At 57.4% G+C, this 22949-nt stretch overlaps 1 protein-coding gene across 4 annotated transcripts in view; it reads right to left on the bottom strand.

Annotated features, from left to right (window-relative positions):
• The window catches only part of CYTH1 (cytohesin 1), a 79019-nt gene that overhangs the window by 18930 nt on the left and 37140 nt on the right, over positions 1–22949 (bottom strand). For 2 of the 4 annotated variants that reach the window (XM_059378393.1, XM_059378394.1), the window contains exons 1-3: positions 21882–22001; positions 1792–1874; positions 134–198 (exon numbers count right to left, since the gene is read on the bottom strand). In XM_059378393.1, the coding sequence (XP_059234376.1) occupies positions 134–198; positions 1792–1874; positions 21882–21912 (179 nt within the window). In that variant the 5' untranslated portion in view covers positions 21913–22001. Of the gene's footprint in view, positions 1–133; positions 199–1791; positions 1875–11580; positions 11973–21881; positions 22002–22949 lie in introns of those variants that run through there. The other 2 variants (XM_059378396.1, XM_059378395.1) reach the window with 2 other exon arrangements.

Here is a 22949-nt window from a genome sequence, read left to right as displayed (position 1 = left end):
AACATGGGACCCGTGCACTTGCCAGGGACCGAAGATGGAAAGTGCCCCCCTCCCGTATGTAGGCCACAAGCACAGGCCCGATGCTCACTGAGGCTGCGGCCACGACACCCAGTGGCCGGCTGGACAGACTCACCTTTCCTCTGTGGACCCGAGGTTTTCAATTTCATTAGCTACCTCTGCTATCTCATCCTTGAGCCTCTACAAAACAGACAGGTCAGAATTAGCAGGAGGGGCCAATGGCCGGTGAGAAGAGCCTCTCTAACAGCTCACATAACTCTCTCCAAACACAAACAAGACAAAATAAGCCAAAATGAAATAAAGTAAGACAAACCAGGGGAAAAAATCGTTAACATTTGGAAAATCCATCTATTCGACAAATACGTGCTGCGCTCCTACCAGACGGCACATGTTTCAGGGAACACGGAGGTGGAAGAGGCCACTCCTCACCTCCAGGAGCTCACTGTCTACGGAAGCTCATCATCACAGACGCTGCGTAAAATACGTACTTCTCCCCTGAAAGGTGGCTGATACAGTCTATCAGATCTGCAGCCACTACGTGCCTGTGTCTGCAGACTCAGGGCGAAGGGGCCCCCGGCCCAGCCTGTCGGGCCAGCGGCGCTGGGGCTGGGCTAACACTGCCGCCCAGCCGCGGGCCACGGGAATGTCCACCCCAGCTCCCGGCTCTCTACCCCCGCCCCCTTTCATGGGTAACATCACACAGACCCTCGGAATGGACAGGCCCAGCGAAGGGGGCTTCGAGTGAGGAACGGCTAAGACTTCCGGGGAGAAGTGAGTTGGGGGGAACCGGAGGGGGAGACGAACCATGAGAGACTGTGGGCTCTGAAAAACAATCTGAGGGTTTTGAAGGGGCGGGGTGGGCCTGCCTGCGGTGGGTGTTACGGAGGGCACGGACTGCATGGAGCACTGGGTGTGGTGCATAAACAATGAATTCTGGTACACTGAAGAAGAATTTAAAAAATTAAAAATTAAGAAAAGAAAGACTTCCGAGCATTTACCAGTGAAACAAAAATCAAAGAATTAATGCAAATGATCAAATCCTACTGAAGTCAACACCAGAGCAAGTCTTCTCTTTGCACACTCTGCAGCTCGGGGGTTCCAGGGCATGTTCCCTCCCTCCCCTTCCCACCCCCGAAAGCCCAAAGGCTTTGCGAAGAATTCTACAAGACTAACACCTGCTGCCCCAAGGGCTAAAATCATCCAACCAATGGCTTCTATGACTTACGTCCTACAAAGTTTCATAGTTACGCAAAGGATCTTAGAAAAATGGATGAAACCATGCTCACAGCTGAAGCATGTCGTGGGGCGCGGGGCCCCGTTTAACCCTGACAGCAGCCTCCCAACAGGTGCTTTCATGCCATCTCACGCGGAAGAAACTGAAGTTCAACGAATCCTTCACCTGAGATCGCTCGTCCAGGAAGAGGCAGCGCCAGGGTGGGACGTGGGTCTAGCTTAGCCCAAAGTCCATGTTCCAAGCACCCGAAACCTCACCCAAGCCCCCCTCGGCAGTGAGAAGCCCGCGTGGGAGTCAGGGGGCCTAGGCTCCCCTGGTTCTGGCAACCGAGCAGGCGGGTGAGGCTTCACAAACCACCTAAGCTAGGCCTCCCTCTTCTCACCGGGGAAACCAAGGTGGTTGTCGGTCACTACACTCTGCTCAGAGCTGGGGCGGGGGCGGGGGCAGGGGGGGCGCTGGTGTCAACTCGAAGATGTCACGAGGAGACCTTTGTAAAGGACACCTGTCACACCACATGCGTCACCGCCATGACCTCCTACCTGAATGTCGGCCAGCAGCTCCTGCTTTCTCCGCCGGATGTTCTCTAGCTCCTGGCGCTCCTCTGCGGTCAGGTCACTGGGAACTACAAGAAAGTTGGAAATGTCACTAGGAAAGCTTTATCTCACCAAAAATGCACAGACTCCGAGACCACAAAAGGACAAGGACACACGGAAGAACCGGAAGCCGGTTTGGAAATGCGGACAGCTCCGGCTCCCTCAGCTTCCCCGAAGGAAGACAGCACCCTGCTCACAGAGAAAAAGCTCGCTGGAGAGCGCTTGCCATGGAAACGAGAGAGAAAAGGCCGCCTGAGGTCAGATGAGGTCGGCCGGGGAGAAAAGGGGACTGTCCGCTGAGCCCTGGCCATCTTCAGCCCTGTCAGCGGGGACGCTTCTGGCCCCCGTGAACCCGTCTCTTGAGGCCTCAGCCCCCTCGTGGACCTCCCCACCGACCCGGAACCACTTCTGCGACTCCCTGAAGTGGGGAGGGGGTGGTCCCTGCAAAACAACATGAACACTTCTGTGCCATTTGGGGACAGACCAATCCGCACACAGAGAAAAAATGCCCAGAAGGATCTAGCCCAGCCGAGTGCCGGCTTGGCTCTGAGACTTTGCTCTCTGCCTTACATGCTCTCCTGAGCCCATCCTGAGAACACAGTCACTGAATTCCTGTCACAGGACACGTCCCCCTCTGAGGCCACAGCTCCTCACCTCCAGGAACAGGGGCTTGGGACAGCAGCCCCTCGGTCCGAGGGGAACACAAGCACTCGGGTCAGGAAACCCTTGGCTCAAACCCCGCCTCCGACCTGCCACACATGGCCAGCCGCCTGCCCGGCCCGCGTCCTCAGCGTTAGGGCAGACGTCGCGGCCCCGCACTCGTCAGGCTGCGCATCCACCTGAGGAAGCGCCCAGAGCCTGCCTGGCGCTCCATGGAAGCTGGAGAGCGTTGGCGACCGCAAACGGCACCCAGCTGGTTGGAGGGGACAGCACTGGCACAAGTCAGAACCGTGGCGACTGAGCCCGTGACATGGGACCAGGCCCGCGTGAGGGCTGCGTGCGATCCACGCCAGAGCTCGTGTGCAAGGTACAAATGCCTCCGCAGTGCATTTTACATCGACCGCATGCGGAACACATTACTTGATGAGTAAAATACACTATTTCAACCGCTCTCACGTGGGCTACATACAGAAAGTAACACTGCATTTAGTGGCTCAGACTACATTTCCACCGACAGCACGGAGCAGGGACAGTGGCTCTGCCTGAAAACACAGGACCCACAACTGTGTTTCTGTGACACTGAGACACTACTGCGGTCACAGCCCACTTACTTTCCCAAAACAGTTTATACAAATCACAGAAGACAACAAGAGAGGGCAGAAGCGATAAAGATGATGTCTAGAGCACAGGTCAACTACCTCCATAAGACAAGCTGGCTTTCTTTTTAAGCAGGCTGCACACCCAGCACGCAGCCCAACGTGGGGCTTGAACCCACAACCCTGACATCAAGACCTGAGCTGAGATCAAGAGCTGGACGCTCGACCAACCAAGCCACCCAGGTGCCCCTAACTTCTCCTTTACGCAGAGCTCCCCTGACCCTTCTCCAGAGAAGTGTCTTTTAAACGTCCCCAAGACGCACTAAAACATGCATCTGCGATCACGGCCTGATCTGAATACACAACAGTACCAAAAATGTACCTTCTTCACGGGACAGCCACTGGCATTTTCTATCCTTTCCCCTTCGTTCTCTTCACGGTGGCTGGGACGGCACAGCCTAACGCACCGAGTCCCACAGTAGGAGGCACCAATGCCGGAGACTGGAGGCTGCCGGCAGATGACGGAAATCTGGCCCGGGTCACCTTCCAAGAATGGCCTCGCTGCATCCCTGGAACTCCAGGGAACGCTCACAGCGCCGCCTGAGCAGCTGGGCCCGGGACGCGTCAGCTCAGGGCAGGGTGCCCGCCGCTCCGGAGCAGGAGACTCTACGGACACGTGCTCCATTCTCGAGAAAAGCACATTTGAAGGAGGTACTCTAATTTCTCTCCATCTCACAGAGCAGACTTTGTAGCCCATGAAGACTGGAGGATCCCTTTAAGAAATAATTTACTGAGATTCTAGAAGACAAATATTCTTCTAACGTAACATGGTTTTGGAAATTTGAGGCAAAAGTTCATTTGTAATAGTTATTCCGTGGGGGAGACCAACCAGGCTGCGGTTCTGAAGGCACACGATGGTGTAATCAGATCACCGCGTCCCTACCCAAGCAGAGGCAAGACTACAGCCCTCGGACGAGGCTGATGAAAAACAGACCGAGCATGGAGAAAATGTGTATCTCAAGACTTGCTGTGCGCCCAGAGAAGCCAGTGTTTCTCCTTCCAGAGTGGAAAATCTCTGCGGTTGCTTTCTTCCCAGAACCTCACGCTCACCCGGTCCTGGTTAGCCTCCGCGCATGACCACTCTACGGGAAGGTCACCCTGGAGCCTCTGGGGCAACGATTCAGAACCTGCTGCTGATCCTCCCCTGCCAGCACAGGATCTTGGAAACAGTAAAGGAATCTTTTAAAAGCTATAAACTTCTAACACCAAAAAGTCATGGAGAGGGGCCTATGGCAGAAGAGGTTTCAACAAACTTCTGGGACAGAGAGCAGAGTGCCAACCCCTCCTTCCGGGGGTCGCGGGGGCCTGTCCCGGCCCAGTCTGCAGAGCCCGGCACAGTGCCTGACAGAGCACAGGCTGCGGATGTCCGCACCCCCGGCCGAACAAAACCGCTGAGCAAGCTGCTGAGCCGGGAGACCGGGCACTGCCCTTCCGGCGAAGCCGGATCCCGCCAACCAGACGAAAGCAGAGCCTCGATGCACACGAGGCCCGCCCCACACACGGAGCACCCATTCGACCTTCTGCCACCGCGTCTTACACCACAGAGACGGCGGAACCTGCACCCCAGACGAGCACCAGCAAGGCAGGGAACAGAAAACCCATCCTGGAGCCGAACAAAAGAAGACTTCAAAAGAACAGAAAACTCTGGAAAAGGGACAGCTAAACAAGACGCTCCTGGAAATTAAACCCATTTTTGTCCCCCAGCTTCCTCCCATCAAAAAGGGGTTAAAAGATAGAGGCGGGGCACGTGCAGAACTAAGAGCAAAGAGACCTGAAGACAGAAGCAGAGACAGACTCACTCGGAGAGACGCTCACTGTAAAAATCCCCAAGTCAGAGGATTCGAAATGATCCTAAACCTCCATGAGCAGGAAGGGGAGGAGGTAGCTGGTGTGACAGTGGGAGATGGAGGAGGGGCTTTCGAGGGTCTAAATAAAAATGACTTTGACCCTAGAATTAATTCGCAGTCGATGTGGAGGACAAAACAGGATCATTTCAGACACAGGAGAGCTCCTTCGGGAGGAGGAGGAGGACACCAGGACGGGGCAGGAGCAGCCTCGGGAGCCCGAGGGAGCGCACGCACACACACACACACACACACGCGCGCGCGCGCGCGCGCTCTCGTGTGTGGATGGGAAGGTGACCGGTGGCCGGCAAGCAGCCCATGGCAAAGAAGGGACGGGAAGACCACCAAGGAGCATTTCTAAGATGTGGAGGCACCACGGGGCCTTCTCTCAACGAACAAAGAGGATCCCGGGACACAGAGCAACAATGAAGGAGATCGTGAGGCAGCCACAGCGGGCAGCGTTCAGGGGAGGAGGCGAGGAAGCAGAGTCCTCTGGGCCTCCTCGCCGGGGGCAGCTCCCGAGAGAGCGCCAGGCCGAAGGACCCCCGTGTAGCGGTGCGCGCACGGCCTCTCAACCCCTGGACTCGAACCGCAGACGCGGCCCGATGGGTGCCCGCAATCACGTGTTATCAGTCGTGCAGGCCAGAACGAGGGGGCGGGCCAGGGGCGGGGGAGGCAAGGCGGGTCCCCACGGCACCTGCTTATAAAACCAGGGACAGAGCTAACAGATCAACGAACAAGAAAATGAGGCTGTAAATAAATGAAGTTGTAAATATGTGTATGCAAGTTCCAAAAGTGGAAACAAAGGAACCAAACACTGAGGAACCATCCAGAATGGACAGCCAGAGTGGAGAGAACCATGTGAAGTGGGAGAGGTCGAGGGACCACCTCCGACTTTGACAAACCCATCAGTGGGATGAGAACATTAACATGCACTTGGCAGCTACCAGAAGAGAAAAGCCAGAAAAAGTGAATGGCTAGCGGCTGCTTCTGGGGAGTGGGTCTGCGAATAGAGAGGTGGGTCCTATGAGCTCAAAAAATACATGTTGGCACTACTGCATTTTAAAAAAGGTTTTATTCACTTTTTTGAGAGAGAGTGCGCACAAGAAAGCTGAGGTGGGGGCAGGCAGAGGGGGAGGGAGAAGCAGGCTCCCCACCGAGCAGGGACCCCCCCCCCCCCCCCCGCCACCCCAGGACCCCAGGATCATGACCTGAGCCGCCCAGGTAACCCAATACTACTGCACTTTTAAAATGGAAACTTTGTGAAAACATTCGTCTGTGGTCCCTAGAGAAGACAGGCCTTCTGCGACCCAAGGTCAGAAGGGATCAGCACCGGCTAATCTACAGCAGGAATAAACAAAACGTGTTCCCACGTGGGCCGACCTCCCGACATCAGCCGCAGGGTCTCCCTGCCCACCGCGTTCCAGCCTGAGCCGCCTGCGGCCACGGCACTGCCTGCCTTTGGGTTCAGCAAATCCCCCGAGAACTTCTTTTACAGAAGGGCTGGTTTGCATCTCATCGGTCTCATGCAGTTCTCCCTGCGACAGGAAACAACCCAGCACCCTAACCCACGTTCCTCCTGCACCGAAACTCATCAAGGGCAGGTCACCCCCTCACTTCAAGCCCTCGTGCACACACTGCCCCGGAGGAAAGTCAACGCCATGGAGAAAATGCTTCCCTTCACTTAACAGCAGAGAGGATCCAAACCATGGCTGGGGAGGGAGGGGGTCTGGGACCCCCGGGATGGGGCAGGCCATGCCAGGGCAGTTAGGCAAAACACAGTCGCACACACCCCACACCCCACGTGCCTGGAAAAGCAGCCTGGGCCCCAGCGAGGGCACGTACCAGTGCCATGGCTTTCCCTCGAAGCCATGAGGGTTAAACAGAAAAGATCGGCTGATGGGCCAGATGGCAGAGAAACAAACAACTCCTCCTCCCCCGACTGCCACGTGCTGCGGCCACGCTTCTGTGCCAGGAAGGCGGCTAAGCCCCCTTCTCTCGAAAAGAATGGCAACCAGTGAGGCAGCAGCCCAAGCACAAAAGATGGGGGGCCGAGCACCTGGGGGTCTAAAGGCCTCTGGGACGCACTCCTGCGAAGGTTAATTTACAAGGTGTCCCCCTTCCAGCAAGGGGGCCAGTGCAGGATGGGCCCTCCCCAGTCCCTTGCGGGGTTCCAATTCAATGCAGGGGATTAAAGTGTGGACAACAAGGGACCATTGTGCTCAGCTGTGAATAGAAAACCCACACAAGGGAAGCTTCCATTTATTTCTTTATTTAAATGTTGCTCTGCAGATTTTACCAGCCGCAGAGCCCCAGCACATACAAAGGAGGTCTGTCTTAAAGGGACAGCTCCCACAAACAAGCACATGGCGGCAATCCCGCTGGGCTCAGCAGCTCCCCCTGCCCGGCACCCCCTCCGCAGGCAGGAGCAGGTGCCCAGCAATCCGCCATGAAGTCCGACCAAGAAAGCAGTTCTTCTGAGAGCAGTTCCTGCTCAGCAGGAGCACAGGCGGCCGCCGGCCAACACGGACCACTCTGCCCTACATCCCTGGCAGTGCTAAAGGTGTGCTTCGGGACAGAGACACCAGAGCCCTCTGCCTGGCTCGAAAACACGCCACTCGCCTTGTTTCCAACCGTGACCATCCACCGTCGCCTTCTTATATGTAGCCCCTGCCTCTCAGTGGGTAAGAGGGGTCCAAATTTAAACCAGCACAGCAGGGAAATGTTTTAAGAAGGGAGGCCAAGAATCTAGAAAGGTCCTTCTCCCCCCCCATGCCTGGAGAAGGTAAACAGGCAGGAGAGACCAAGTTCCTAGACCAAGTTCCCACCCAGGTTAGGGAGGGCATCAGTGTGTCTGGACACGCCCCGGGACCAGAGGTACCCGCTGGCGTGAGCAGGGCCAAACCTTCGCAGATCTGTATGTTTTATGAGACTGAAAATACACAGCTTCAGACACCCGACTGGGAGCCCCGGCTAGAACAGAGCAGCAGTGGCAAAGTACATGCTTTCTCATACCCTCTCTACAAAGTGCTGCCAGAGAACCCAGCCACTTACAAAAGCTTCTGGGTTTGAGAGGACATATCTGGGACGCTGTCCATGGGAGAGAAGGCGGTTTCCTCCCCTCCAAAGACTTAAAAGGTGGAAGGACCTGCGTCTACCAACCTCAGACCTCTGCAGATCCTACCCGTTTGATGCCTCACACGGCCGCACCCGATGGGCTGAGTCACCTGGTCTCCCAGGAAATCCCAGTGACTTACAATGTGAAAGACTCAAGAGATTAGAAGGAACTCGGGCACTCCAGTTCCTTCTAATCTCTTGAGTCTTTCACATTGTAAGTCACATTGTAATCTCACATTTCAACAAACTTGCACAAACCTCTCAATCCCAAGCTGACACCGGAGGACCTGGGGTCAGATCTTTGCGGCAGGGATAAGGCGGCGACCCACACACAGAGCAGCTCTGAGTAAAGAGCAGCACAGGGACACGGAACACAAAAAGCCGCGATGACTAAGGAACCGCAGTGAAAGCCTCGGTTCCGAGGCAGAGACAGGCCGCAGGACGGCCGGCACGCGCAGACGGCAACCTGGGAGGACGCACACAGCACGGCGACAGGACCGGAGCCCGAACCCGGCTGCGCCGGTGAACCGCCAGGGCGGATGATCACATCAGACCTTTACAGAAAGTCTGCTGACTTTGGAAAACCAATGACTCTCCCTTCCTACTAAGTCAAGACCAGGCATTCTTTCTAACCTGCATACAGTGTCATTCCACGTCAAGAAGGAAGGACAGCCTGACGCCAGCTACAGCCCAGATGAACCCTGAGGACAGCAGGCTCAGGGAAAGCAGCCAGCCAAAAAAAGCCACTTGCTGTAGGATTCCACCTCCCTGAGGTCCCCAGAGCAGCCAAATCCACAGACAGAGAGTAGGACGGAGGCTGCCAGGGCCCGGGGGAAGGGAGCTGGGGGGGCGGTGCTGACCGGGGACCCAGTCTCCATTTTACAAGGTGGAAACTTCTGGAGCCTGGCTGCACAACACGGACTATCCGGAGCGCGACCGAACCGTCTGCTTGCGACCATCAGTTTTACTTCGAGTGTACGTCACCCTCATGAAAAGTGAACAAAACATACGGAAAGTTAAGGGCAGTATCCTGACTCCCTGATTTCTGCTCACTGTGCTCCTGTCCCCCGACCGACTTACGGCCATGTCTCACCACCAATTTATGGCCTAGGAGATTTTCTTTTTTGAAGATTGATTTATTCATTTTCAGGGTGGGGAGAAGGAGGGAGGAGCGGCAGAGAGAGAGACGGTCCCAAGCCGATTCCCTGCGGAGTGCAGGGGCCTGATCTCATGACCCGGAGATCACGACCTGAGCTGAAACCCAAAGTCCGACACTCAACGGGCGGAGCCACCCAGGCGGCCCCGCCTAGATTTGAAGGAACTTGCGCAGGAAACACAGAGCAGGAGTGAGATCAGCACGTGGCCCACAGCTGATACTCAGCACAGAGAGGCCAGCGTCCCTCTAGCAAATGGCCATGTGAACATTTACTAGTCTAGTTTAACTTCTGTCCACACGAAAGCCACCAAGTCTCCTACGTAGGAGGAAGGACAGATACATTAATGATTTTACTGCCATTTTCTGCATCTTTAAGAAAAACTCTGTTCCAGGGAGGCGCCTGGGTGGCTCAGTGGGTTAAGCCTCTGCCTTCGGCTCAGGTCATGATCTCAGGGTCCTGGGATCGAGCCCCGCATCGGGCTCTCTGCTCGGTGGGGAGCCTGCTTCCTCCTCTCTCTCTGCCTGCCTCTCTGCCTACTTGTCATCTCTCTCTGTCAAATAAGGGAATTAAAAAAGAAAGAAAAAGAAAAGCTCTGCTCCCGCCTCAGTCTCGGAGCGGCTCATTAGTCCAGAGCAGCTACCCAGGGTTGAGGGTGGAGGAGGACCCCTGCTGGGGGCACTCCTCGCCAGGCCATTCCTGGATCTCCGGCCAAGACCCTCACCCTGCCCCAACTGGAATGGGCGGTCATCATCACGGCCCTTCTCAAACGGGAGAACAGGTATCAAACAGCCCCACCGATGCCCAGCTGGCTCAGGTATTGGGGCAACTCGAGATGGCAGGGCTGCGAGTTTGAGCCCCATGTTGGGTGTAGAGATCACTTAAAAACAAAAGCTTTATTAAAAAATGAAAACAAACCCACACAGCCCCATACACTTAGAGGGAAAAAGGGTATTCTGTCCTCTTACCTTACACACAGAAGGGAACGGACACATTTTATCCAGGAAGTCCTAAAACTCCAGCACTAACCAGCCAACCAAAGGGAGATGAGGTCAAATTTCAAGGTAGTAAAAGAGACGAAATCATAAAATTGTATCCTTAAAGTTTGGTTTAGAAAAGCAAAGTTAGGGGCACCTGGGTGGCTCAGTGGGTTCAGCCTCTGCTTTCAGCTCAGGTCATGATCCCAGGGTCCGCTGAGCAGGGAGCCTACTTCTCCCTGCCCCCCGCCCCCCGCCGCCACCTGCCTCTCTGCTCACTTGTGATCTGTCAAATAATTAAATAAAATCTTAGAAAAAAAAAAGAAAAACAAAGTTAACATCTGCTTTCAATGAAAGGTAAAAACTAGAAAACAATCTAGAAACCTCTCCACCTTTTCTCAAGCCTGACAGCGATAAGATCCGCTCTGGCTGGAGTTCTGCAGCAGGATTCTCTCAGGCTTCAGACTTCCACTCTCTGTCTGCAAGGCTGTCTTTAAAAGGATCACAGGAACGGAAAGCAGAGCTGGAACCAGCTCAGCAGGGGACAACCATTTTCTTGCCTGGCCCCCTTAAGACAAGAGGCAGAGTGCTCAGCTCTTGGGGAAACCCTGGGAATTCCCTACCCAACAGACCAAGTCATCTGCACTCGCCACCTCTTCTCCCAGGAACACCCCTGTGCCCATGCGGTACCCCTCCCGTGGCACAGCTGTGTGGCCACACCCCTTTCAGTCCAAAACAGAGGCTTGCGGGGGGCAGTTTAAGAGGTCAGTTTTGTCTCACTTCACCTGCTCCTAAAACCTATTTGTATGCCAGCTCCTGGTAAAACCCTTATTTTTTGGCACACTAAAATATTCTCTGTCCGTCTGATCGCCAGAACGGACCCCTAGGATGCAATGAAATGTGCAATTCCAACTCCTTTTCTGGGCGTACTGCTGGGAGGAGGACTAGCCACTCCCAGGAGTGGTTCCAAAGTCCTCAGAGGCACGCGAAGCTCACGGGCTCGGTCCAGAGGAGAGAGATCGTCCTGCATCCAACCCTCTCTTCCTGCTGTCCTGTTCCTCACCTCGCCGAGCCGGGGCCACCAAAATTGGCCATCAGCTTGCTCCTGAACCTCAGGCCTAAAAAAACCACACTGAATACTGGAACATCTACCCCAAGAAGCTAGGAGGAGAGAACACGCAGAACCCCGAGGCGGTCATGCAGAGAGGCCCGCGTGCGCAGCACATCATCGGCTGTGCTGCTGGGGGGGGGGGGGGGGCAGCAGAGCATACCCAAGCGGACCACACTCTCCGCATGATGCCCCGCGCGCCACCACCCGGCCTCTTACCCAAGGCGAGTCCCCTCTCCGGCAGCCCCCGCAGCCCCCGTCAAAGCCTGGGCCGCTGGTCGCTCTCCGCTTCAGAGGCCATGGTGGGCCGACACCGCGGCCCCACGGCGCCAGACTCCCGGGAGCTCCCGCAGCCCCCGGCGGACGGAGGGACGGAGCCAGCAGGGCATGTGTGCCGGCACAGCCAGGGTGGGGGAGGCAGCCCGGGAACAAAAGCCGAGTGGAAACCTTGGACGGAGAGGGAGAGGGAGCCGATCCTGGCGGGGACAGAGATGGCCGCGGAGCTGCCGCCGGCTGACACTCGGCGTGTGTGCGGCTCAGCTCAGCTCCTCGCGGGCGTATTTCCATGAATGCGATTACAGCCGGCCCCTCCTACTACCCCCCACGCGGCCTCCTGGGGGAGGGGTGCAGATCGCTCGCAGGCTGCGCTCGCTCTTCTCTACCCCAGAAGCAGGAGGCTGATGGCTGCTTCACTGAGAGGATGTTAACCCTTCCCTGAGGTGCCCTCTCCTTACTGAGCAGAGACCACGGGGCAGCCCCACGGGGCGGGGCGGAGGAGGCTGTTCCGTCGCACTCGGCACCTGGCCACCCCTCCTCCTGCCCTGCACCCGGCAGCAGACAGTCATGGGGACCAAAGGCCCCCAGGCTCCGGGGCCCAGGCCTCCCGTCTCCACACAGGTGTGCTCCGGCCTTTCCAGCAGAGGCCTGGCCTCCCACTCCCACACGGGAGGTGGCAGCACCACATTCCAGCACATTCTGGTTAGCAGCAGCTCGGCGAGCTGATCTCAGGGACAGTACCGTAAGGTGGCCGTTGACACGAAACATCACTGCAGCCCAAGAGCCGTGGCTCTCAAACTCAGAGGACCCGGGGACAACCCACGGGGCACCCTTAAACACACAGACTTTAAGCCCCAGCACCCAGGACGTGGTTTCCACATTAGACCGGAGCACGAGATGACTCGAGGCAGCTGTCTTTAGCTGGTGAGGAAGAGACACAAGGTTCTACAATCAAGTGCCAAAGAAGCACTTTGGAGGAAAAAGAGAAGAGAAACCACGACACCAGCTCGGGGCTCTGTGACCTCCTGCCGGTCGCTCTCCGTCACAAGGGCGTCCAGGCAAAGCAGGGGGTTGAGCTGAGCACCCCCACCACCTCACCTCCAGATGGGACAACCCACAGTGTCTCTAGGCGTTGCCACATGTCCCCCGGAAGGCAGAACTGCCCTGCTTAACCACCACTGCTCCCCATGACCAACAATGGAGAAGACAAAACCATCCCCACGGCCCCCACCCAACTTCCAGTCTTCGGTCCTTAGGAAGATGCTGGGAGGAGGGACCCCCGCCCCCCGCAAGGCCTGGCCCCACCCCACCCCTCGTCCTACTAACAGAGGCTGCATGCCCCTGGGGATTCCTTGTCACCAGCACAGGGTCGCCAGACCTGACCCAAATATCTCAACTCTGCAGCCCAGACTCCGTCTTTGAAGAAATAGTCATAATAGGAACTATTTTACTTCTGTGCCAAAATGGCAGTTCTCATCTGTAAAATCTTACCAAGTCCATGAAAAATAAACCTCAGAATTACTCACGAACCCTCTGCTTTGGGCGGCAAAAGGAACGAGCTTTCAACACGGCGCACCCGGAGTCCCCCCCTGACACAGTCGCTCCACTGGAAAGCCAGCCGCATCGGCCTGCCCCCGGGAGGGCCCTCCTGTCCCCCCAACTCTCACTCCCAGTCTCCCTTCACTTCCCTGTGTCTCGGGGCTCGTGCTCACCGACCCTCAGAAGCTACCACTCGCAGGGAAGACTCTGGGGCCACAGCGGACAGACTCCCCTCTCATCCCACACGTGCTGTGACCGTCACCTGAGCATCTCAACCCACGCCGCCCCTCCGTGTCCACTCATGCAGCCTACCGTCGGGTGACGCGCTGTCCTTCCAGGGGGCTCCTCTGTCCAGCAGTGGCCCCTGCTCTACGTGAGTAACCAACCGGGGCTCTGCCTGCTGTTCTGAGGCAACACCACTGTTTTATACACACACAGAGCAGGGACGTCCCTGCTGGTGGCTGCCGACCTCTCACCTCCTGCTTGAGACGCAGTCACGGTGCCCCCAGGCGACCACGCCCGCAGCCGCCCCGCCAGCCAACGCCATCGGAGGACCTGCCGCCGGAGGACCTGCCGCGGGGCTTCACCTGCGGCCTGGGAGCCGGGGCAAAGGTTCAGCCTGAACCCAGGCCACAGGCGGCTGCGAGCAGGACCCAGGACAGTCAGTTCTCAGCACAGGACACGGGACGTGGACAGACGAGAAGTCAGAGCAATAAGCTACCGACAGAATGGCTGCAGGGTGGTCCTCCTCGTGTATAGAGAGGACAGATGCTGAAATAGCCCCAGATCAAGTTCGTGAAATCACAGTGATCAAACACAAGGACAGTTCCCAGACTATCTAGTCATCTCAGGAAATCCACCGAGAGAGACAATAAGAGTTTTTAAAAATGGTTTTCTCAGACTGCTAATTAAACAATCTTAAAAAAAAAAAAAAAAGGTGTATCACCATAAGCAAGGCGCCCTGTGAGCTACCGAGAAGATACAGAGATGGCGAGACACGGTTCAGCCCCCAAAGAGCTCACATGTCACTATTCCCTTGGAAGGAGAAAGAATCAGGCGGGTACGAGAGAGGACACTGGCAACAGGTGAACACGGCAGCCACATGCCACAGGCTGCCCACGGGGGCTGAGGCTGCAGCCTGCTCTGAAGGCCGGAGCCAGGAGGGAGAGGGCGCGCCAGGCTGGGGAGAGGGACAGGTGCGTGAGGGAAAGGGGCGAACATTCCGGAAAGGTGGGGGGAAACTGGAGCCACACCGTGTCCTCTGACTCTGACACGAAGACCTCTGGATTCTGCCCCTGCCGGGGCCCCCAGCTCCCCCCACGGGCTGGCACGAGACGTCCCTGCGCAGGGCTCACGTCCTGCCCTCTTCCCGCCAGCGCAGCCTCAGACACATGGAGCCGGCCCCGGGGAACCCCAAGACGCATGCGGGGCAGTCCGCACCACTTACTCGGTCATCGGAGGTAAATTCCTATACTTCAACTCGTCAAGGGCCCAAGTGTGCTAATCCTCGGCCGGAGGCACTGCCAAGCCCCAGCTGACCTAGGCAAAGCGCCACGCCCCAGCACGCACAGTGGACAGAGAGCCCGGGTCTCAACCCCCCTTCCTGGCACATGGCAACTGGGGCGCAGAGCATCAACAGCTGTACTCCATTCCTGACACTGAGACGTGCTTTATTTTTCTTTAGTAAAAGCTAAAGCATAACCACTTCTTGCGAGAGGCGAAGACTGACCTCTGTCCCACGGAGAAGGGCCTGCAGACCTCTTGAGAGAGCAGCAGTGTCTCCTCCAAGCCCCAAGTGGGAGAACCTGGTTCCCAGAACCAGACACCGACCCTTATTGGAGCTGCCCAGGGTCCAGAGAAGGCTTCCCGAAGTCTGAGAGAAGCCGAGGAAGGGAGACGGCCCCGGGCTGGGCACCCACCTGCTGCGTCCTGGCCGGTCGCGGGGGCCGCTCACGGGCGGGCCGCAGCTGGGGCAGGCACCGAGGCCTGGCCGCGGGGACGGGGCCCCTCCTAGCACCAGCGCAGGCCCAGCGCCCTAGGCCTTGCATTCTGAGAGGCTGCTCTCGGGGTTCTGCACCTCCTGCCCTCGGCATAGGGCGCGGCCGAGCCGGGAGCAGCACCGCAGGGAGGCGGCAGCAGGAGGCGCCGAAGGTCGGTGCCTCGGTCTCTGCCCTCGAGACCCCGGCTGGCACCTCTCCTTCTCCAGGATGAGCTCGGGAGGAGATGTGATCCGTGGGGGTGGGGGCTTTGCCTGTGAACCCCTGACACTGGGAAGGTTTCCGGTGGCACTTGTCCCTCTAGTAAACAGATCCCCGCCTCCTGGTCGCCCTGCAGATTCCGTTGTGACTGGCTTCTCTGGACCAGTTGTCTTCTACCCCCAAGCCCCAAACCCCCAGAGCCAGCATGTGGCAGGGCCAGCCTCTCACACAGGCAGGACAGAGTCACCAGGAAAACCAAGGGAGACCTGAGCGGAGGCGGGAAGACCCCAGCAGGGAGAGGTCTCTCCCCGGTGTCTGTATGTCACAGGTCCTAAAAAATCTCCAACGAGATTTTTACAGAGATGACACAAATGAAGTAATAATAAAGTTCTAATGAAGAAGTTTATACACAGATAGTCCAGAAAAGCATGAGAGAGAAAAAAGGTGCCATGAGAGAGTCGCTCCTGGAGGCTGACCCATGAGGCTCGGTGACAGGGGACAGCACAAGGGACATTCGAGAGACGCTGACCCACCTGGCAGCGCCTCGGGTCACACAGTCTCGGGAAGAAATGACAAACAGAAACAAATGTAAAGAGAAGTGTGCTGCCAACCCCTGGCGGTGGGGCAACAAGCCAGCCAGGCACCGGGGGAGACGCGGCGGACGCCCAGCTCATTTACCACAGCATCAATTCCAGCCGAACCACGGACTTGAACGTAGAGAAGGAAACCATCCCAGTTCTAGCATAAAGCACGGATGACTCCGGTCACGGTCTCAGACAGCCTGTCTCCCGCAGGAAGACGAAAAGCTTCTGGGTGGAAACGGAGCCCGACCAGCTAAAGGCCAACAGCCGGGGACAGCAAACACAGAAGCAGGCGCCAGGGGTCATTCTTCAGTCCCCAAGGAGCAGCGGGAAGCCCAGGCAGACGAAGACCGACACCACCGGCAAAGGACATGGAGGCAGATGCTCCAGAAAAATATAGACGGCCTGACACGGAAAAATGCCTGAACTCTCTAGAAACAGAGAATTTAAAACACGCCAATTAACAGCATACCATACTGCTCCCCAACAGTCGGGCAGAAATTAAACGTCTGATGACATGGAGGACCCTGACAAGGGTGTGGGGGGCACACGAGCGGCCAGGGGCGTGTAACCCGGCACCGTCCTTCTGCCATACCAAAGCTCAAAAGCCATGGACCTGTCCATTCAGCACTTCCGTTTAAGAACTGACCCAACCCTTAAGGGGGTAGGAGAAGAATAAACGAAACAAGATGGGATTGGGAGGGAGACAAACCATAAGAGACTCTTCATCTCACAAAACAAACTGAGGGTTGCTGGGGGGAGGGGGTTGGGAGAAGGGGGTGGGATTATGGACATTGGGGAGGGTATGTGCTTTGGTGAGTGCTGTGAAGTGTGTAAACCGGGCGATTCACAGACCTGTACCCCTGGGGATAAAAATATATTATATGTTCATAAAACATAAAACATTTAAAAATTAAAAAAAAAAAACCTGACCCAACCGACATCCTCCGGAAGTTGCGAAAGTTACAAAGTACTTAAACACCACGTGGTCACGAGAAAGGAGGAGCTGATCTGTGAGTGACGGTCTAGAAAATTCTCTAAGACATCCTCAGTGTGACCAGCAACCACGGAGCAGCAGGGGCACCAACACAGACTCTGGAGAGAGAGACGCACCTGAAGCTGGGCGCGGACCCTCCTCAGAGACCAGGGCCGGGGTCGCCTCACGGTCTACCTCTCTGTGTCGGGCTCCACAACTAAGGCCACGCTTTTTTTCCGATGTTTTTTTGTTTCTTTGTTTTTAAGATTTTGTTTATCTATGTGCGAGAGCACGAGCAGGGGCAGAGGCAGAGGGAGAGGGAGCAGGAGCCTGACGGGGGGCTTGATCGCAGGACCCTGGGATCATGTCCTGAGCCGAAGGCAGAGGCTTAACCCACTGAGCCACCCAGGTGCCCCTAAAACATCATTTTATGTTGACATTTCTATTCAGACAATGTATGGAAATGCCACTGGCCATTTACCCCAAAATATTTACTCACATTGATGCCTAAATATGCCCTTTGTGGGAAAAACACACTTGGATTCTGCTCTAAGGCTTTTTTTTTTTTTTAAGATTTTATTTATTTATTTGACAGACAGAAATCACAAGTAGGCAGAGAGGCAGGGAGAGAAAGTTGGGGGGGGGGAGCAGGCTCCCCACTGAGCACGGAGCCCGATCCCAGGACCCTGAGATCATGACCTGAGCCGAAGGCAGAGGCTTAACCCACTGAGCCACCCAGGCGCCCCTGCTCTAAAGCTTTTAGCACCCACTGTATCTGCGCCATGCTGCTGTGGCTTTGTATGTGGGACTCCGTCTGAAGTCTCTGCATCAGTGTCCTGAACTCTTACCAGAAATACAGAAGAACAGAGACTTCAGATACCAGAAAGAAAAGAGATGCAGAGAAGCCACTAACCAGGAAAAGACACTGACCGGCTCTTCCGTGACAGCGCTGTGCAGTAAGGAAGAGCTTCTTCTCTTAAGGAAGGCGGGGTGTACTGGTGTGAGTGCGAACCCCCAGCAGAGGTGACCTGCCCGTCTCCGCTTCCCCCAGCGTGTCACCGGCCTCTACGGAGCCAGGCACATCACATCCTCGGGAGACGCGTGCGGGGGGTCACGAGATGGCCGTGCCCTAGCTGTGCTCTTGAACATGAGCTCCCAGCTGAGCCCGATGTCCCTCCGGGAGCCACGGTGATGATGTTCGCTGGCAGAGCTGACTGGGCTAGACCAGGTCACTTCAGAGGCCGTCCGAGTCCAAGAACACACTGCGTTTACGGACTGTCGCAGCTGCAGCTCCTCGGAGGGCAAATAGGAGGCCAGCAGCAGCGACAAGAGTCTATTTCTAACATGGAAATCTCAGCCAAGTGGAGGACAAACAGAAAAGGGGCAGAGGGCAGAACAATGTGCCTTCGGGGGGTTGTCCAAATGCAGGGTAAACGTGAAACCCTGATACCCTAAAACACTTCCAGAAGGTCTGGCCCTCCATCCTTCAACCAGAAGCAAACTGCATGCAGGTTCTACAGCCCCCACCACAAACACACTCTGGGGAACCTTCCAGAACCAGAGAGAGTGTTGTTGACAAGAACTGGAATGTCCTCGCCCCCACTAGCCACTCTGTATACTGATGAGGACCCTCAAGGCCCAGACCGGGGGGGCCTGCCAAGACCGACCCCCAGTACCTGCCTTTTCTTTCCCCCAGGGCTGGCTGCTGAGACCACCCCACCTGCCACCGGCACGTCCCACCTGTCTGCGGGACTTGGGGCCCCGGGTGCCGGCAGCCAGGCCGGTGCTTTCCGACTCCATAACAGAACTCGTTCAGGCCACAGACAACCATCCGCTTCTTCAGAGAAGCGGGACCCGAGCCTCGTTTCTGCTCACCTTTGTAAGAAAAGGCAAGGGCAGTTCTGACCCTCTTACGACGACACTGAGAGCATTTGTGTCTGGTGCGCTCGCAGGAGGGCCTAGGAGATTCAGCCCAGAGCGAGTCCCCTGGACACCTGTCACGGCAGACGGTGATGCGGGATGCAGGAGGCGCTCCTGCCTCACAGTAAAGATGCAAACCCAACCCCCGCGGAAGGGAGCGCGGAGTACCCGTGGGAGTACGGACTTCCAGTCCCGGCACCGCAACCTTCCCTCTTCCTGCACACCCCACGCTGCGCGGCTTGTCCAGCGCAAGGCTGGCCCCGTCCCGGGACTGCGCCAAGAGGATGGGCTCGGGCCATAAGTCAACAGCAAGGGGAGGATTTCTGCGGTCACCCGAGAACCCAGGATCCTGGTGGAGAGGCACTCTGCCTAGTTCTACCCCACGCCTCTTCCTATAATAATAGGATTTTATACTCACATAGAATCTCACAGCTTAACCCGTTTCTCCTTCGTCTCTGTTCCTATGTGCACGGCAAAGCCCAGCTATGAACTCCCAACGCTTCCTGACGGTGGAGGTGGCACTGCTAGCTCCGGTTTGCAAGGAGGCAGGACTCACTGAGCAGGACATTCTAATGACACACACAGCCCCGTTCGCACGCCCCGGCCGAGTCCCTGGACCCTCAGTGCCTCGTCTCGCAGTAACCAAGTTCACTGCAGCTCAGCATTGCGGAGCACCTGCATGTGACCACCCTGAGCTCGGAGCTCGGATTCAAAGGGCTCCGGCCCCTGCCCTGCACAGAACACCAAGGCGGGCGGGGAGGCGTGCAGGCCCGGAGCTGCAGCCCCCGCGGCCGCCAGGGCCACGCTCACACGGCATTCGCAGCACACGTGGGGACACCAAGGAGCTCGGACAGGTCAAGCCTCCGAGCCAGGGCTTGGAAGGACAAATGGATTCCCCAAATGGAGAAGCAGAGACCAACGCCGACACACATACCCAGGAAGGCGAGGCGGCCGGGTGCCTGGGGACTGGGGGCACAGCTGCGGTCAGGACCCAGGACACATCAGGACTGGCCGGCGCCAGAAGAGAGCCCAGCATCAGCTTGCGAGGGCCTTGTGTTCCACACGCCAGGGAGCCCGGGTTCCAGCCCAGAGGAAAGGTTCAAGGGCGAAACAAGGGGGACTACGCGTTGAAGAGACGGGCCGAGATCACGGGAAGCCAGCCTGCGGAAGCCGCCGCTCGCTCCTCGCCCGCACGGCACTGCGCTGGGAACCAGGCGCGCAGGGACCACACAAGGACAGAAGCCAAAAGCATCTGTAACGTCCGGGTTATGGATCGGAGATTAGCGCGGCAGGAAACCTTCTTGAGACACAACCCCCCACTTACCCTTTCCTAGGTGTGCTCTTTGGAGCCTGCGGACCTAGAGCAGCTCTGTGAGGGGCATGACGTGGACACTTCCCTCTCTGCCCTGGGGTCTTGGGGACCTGCCAGAGCCAAGTCCGTCCGCTCCCTTCACTCTCATGCCTGCCCAGAGCCGCTGCTGCATCCCCTCGGGATCCGTAGGGACCTGTTTTAGCGGCAGTTGAAAGGGCAGCTGCGCTGGCCTCCGGAGTCCCAGAGGACAGGACGGAGTGCCCCTGGGAGGGGTGAGGGTGACGAGAGCAGCCGGCAGTTCCTGAAGGTGACTCATTCCAAACAAAGCTGCCCGTGAACCCTATCTCTGAACCCCGAGCTCTAAGTCCCCAGCCCCAAAACGGCACCCCACTCTCACCACACCGTGAGCCGTGCATGCTGGACGTTAGGGCCTCTGGGACAGCTGGACACTGATGACACAGGACCCCCTGAGTCAGCCTCTCGAGGGACTCTTCAGTGGGGTCCTTGGGAGTCTGAGGCCAGCCCCCCTGTCGGGAAGGCCCGCAGGACATGAGGGAGCATGCGGCACGGTGACCAAAGTCATGGTGTGCCTGGGCCAGCTCACACCCGCTGTCTCAAATCATCAGTAAAGTGACCTGTTCCTTTCCCACGAGAGACCCTGGCGACCATGGACTTGCCTGGCAGCTAGATCACCTCCTGCAGGGGTGCAGCGCTCACACAGAACCGCCTCTCCTCACGGCCCCCTCCCGCGCAGAGGGATTACCACGAGCCCCTTCGCGCCCCCCCCAGCCTCCCCCACACGCTGCAGCTTTCCGAGTCACCGCGGGTCCGGTCCGGCATGAGCCATCTCAGGTGAAACCTGGAAATGTACTGTGTGGTGACCCAGGTAAGGAAAAGCAGAAAAAGGCCCCAAAACTTGTTCCAACTTTCTCAAAACCTACCTTGAAAGAGAGTGCAGTGTTTATCTCCAGCTTCCCTGCATTCGTCACCAACGACAAAGCAGCATCCACTTCGCTGCCCTCCGGCGGCGGCAACGCGCTGCCACCTAGCGCGGGCATCGCCAGACACAGACGCGTCCACGCGCAACATGCCGCGCTCCGCAGTCGGAACCCCGGCCCCGCGGGGCTCCCCTCCCCAGCTCTCTTCCGGGGCCCTCAGCTGTGTCACCCCCTCCCTCGGAGCCTCCCTGGGTGCCGTGTGGGTGCCGTGAGGGCGCCGAGAGGATGAAGGACGTCCACAGACGCCACGGACCCCGCAGTCCCCAGCGACACTGAACGAGGAAGGTCCCACGAGCTCTGCATGTTCCCACCCCTCGTCGCACCCCTACCGGCGGCTGCCCCTGCCGTGCTCTGACGCCCGCGCTTTTCACCGTGGCCCTCGGTCGGGGCGCGGCGACCCTAGAGCCCGGGGCCACTGTCACTCAGAGCCGGGGAGCACGGACACACGCGCTAGGACGCAGGCCCCGCAGAGCAGCGCTGGGGGCCGGGCGGGGGCCCTGCTCTGGGTGAAACACACGGAGTCACACGCAGCCCCACGCAGGCCTCGCCCCCGAACCACTCACGACCCTCCAGTCCTTCTCCCGAGAACAGTGAGGGAAAACCCCGAGTCTGGGGGCCGCTCCTCCCCACAAGGCAATAAAACTGTCATCACAGGATGTCCCGCTGGATGGGGACAGCCGCAACCCCCACTGCGGGCGCCTAGGCGAGACCCAGACTCACCATCGTCCTCCCCGGGGGCTTGCAGGACCATCTTCCCCCAGCCCAGCAGGACCCTGACGGTGCCCGGAGTTGTTCGTCTAAGGGGCACCCGACGACGTTTCCCTGGGCGGGGGCAGGGGGGCTGGGTGGGGCCCGGAACACCTGCCGGCCGCGGTCACTGCCGCCTCCGGGACAGCTCAGCGCTCCTTCCTGAACTGCGGAGCCAATGAGCCTTCCCTGGCTGAGGCGTCACGGCCGCCGCCCAGTTCCTGAAGTGGGGCCCAGGGAGCTTCCGAGGAGGAGTTAACCGCCTCCTCCCTGGATCCGGCTCGGGCTCAGGCCGAGGAGTCCGCGGCGGCACCCGCCGTCCCTCCTCAGATCCAGCCGGAGCACGGGACACAGCCAGCTGTCCCCTCTCCCTTCCCTCTGCGAGCACTCGCTTAGAACAGAACCGCGGCAAGTCCCGGCGCTCCCAGCGCCCTGAAAGCACACTTCCGAGGAGAATGACTAAGAGATGGCAATCGTTCCGGTATGCCGGTATGCCGTGAGGTCACAGGCTAACAGGAGAAGGCAGATGTCAGAGGCAGAACAGCAAGGAAAAGCTAAGGGCAGTGTTGCCAATACAAGTCTGATTTTACCTCCGTTCTGTTTCTACGGTGTCGTACCAAACTGCTCGTCTCCTCATACTTCCACTCACGAAGCATGTTTGCTGTTGAAATCAGATTAACGAGTAAGAGGGGGAAAGCCTTATTAATCCCATCACCCAGGGATGACCCCTGGTGAAATTCTGGTAGAGGTTACTTGTATTCTTCCAGACTTCTGTTCTGTGTACTATACTCTCACTCTGTCTCGGCCTCGCTCTGTGTGTACACACGTCTGCAAATATACCTTTATGCCTCCACAGATCCTACATGTGATACGTGTAATAATTACGTTATATAACACACGAGACGTATTTCTCTCTCAAGATGTACTTACACGACCTCAAGAGAGACGTATGTAAGTAGGCATCAATATGTATCGATAGAGAAATACAAAGAGAAACAAAAATTGTATATTTTATGTGCTATCTTATAACCTGCCCTTTTT

The sequence above is a fragment of the Mustela nigripes genome, chromosome 16, assembly GCF_022355385.1.
Source record: "Mustela nigripes isolate SB6536 chromosome 16, MUSNIG.SB6536, whole genome shotgun sequence".
Lineage (NCBI taxonomy): Eukaryota > Metazoa > Chordata > Mammalia > Carnivora > Mustelidae > Mustela > Mustela nigripes.
This window is presented reverse-complemented; position numbering and strand designations above follow the sequence as displayed.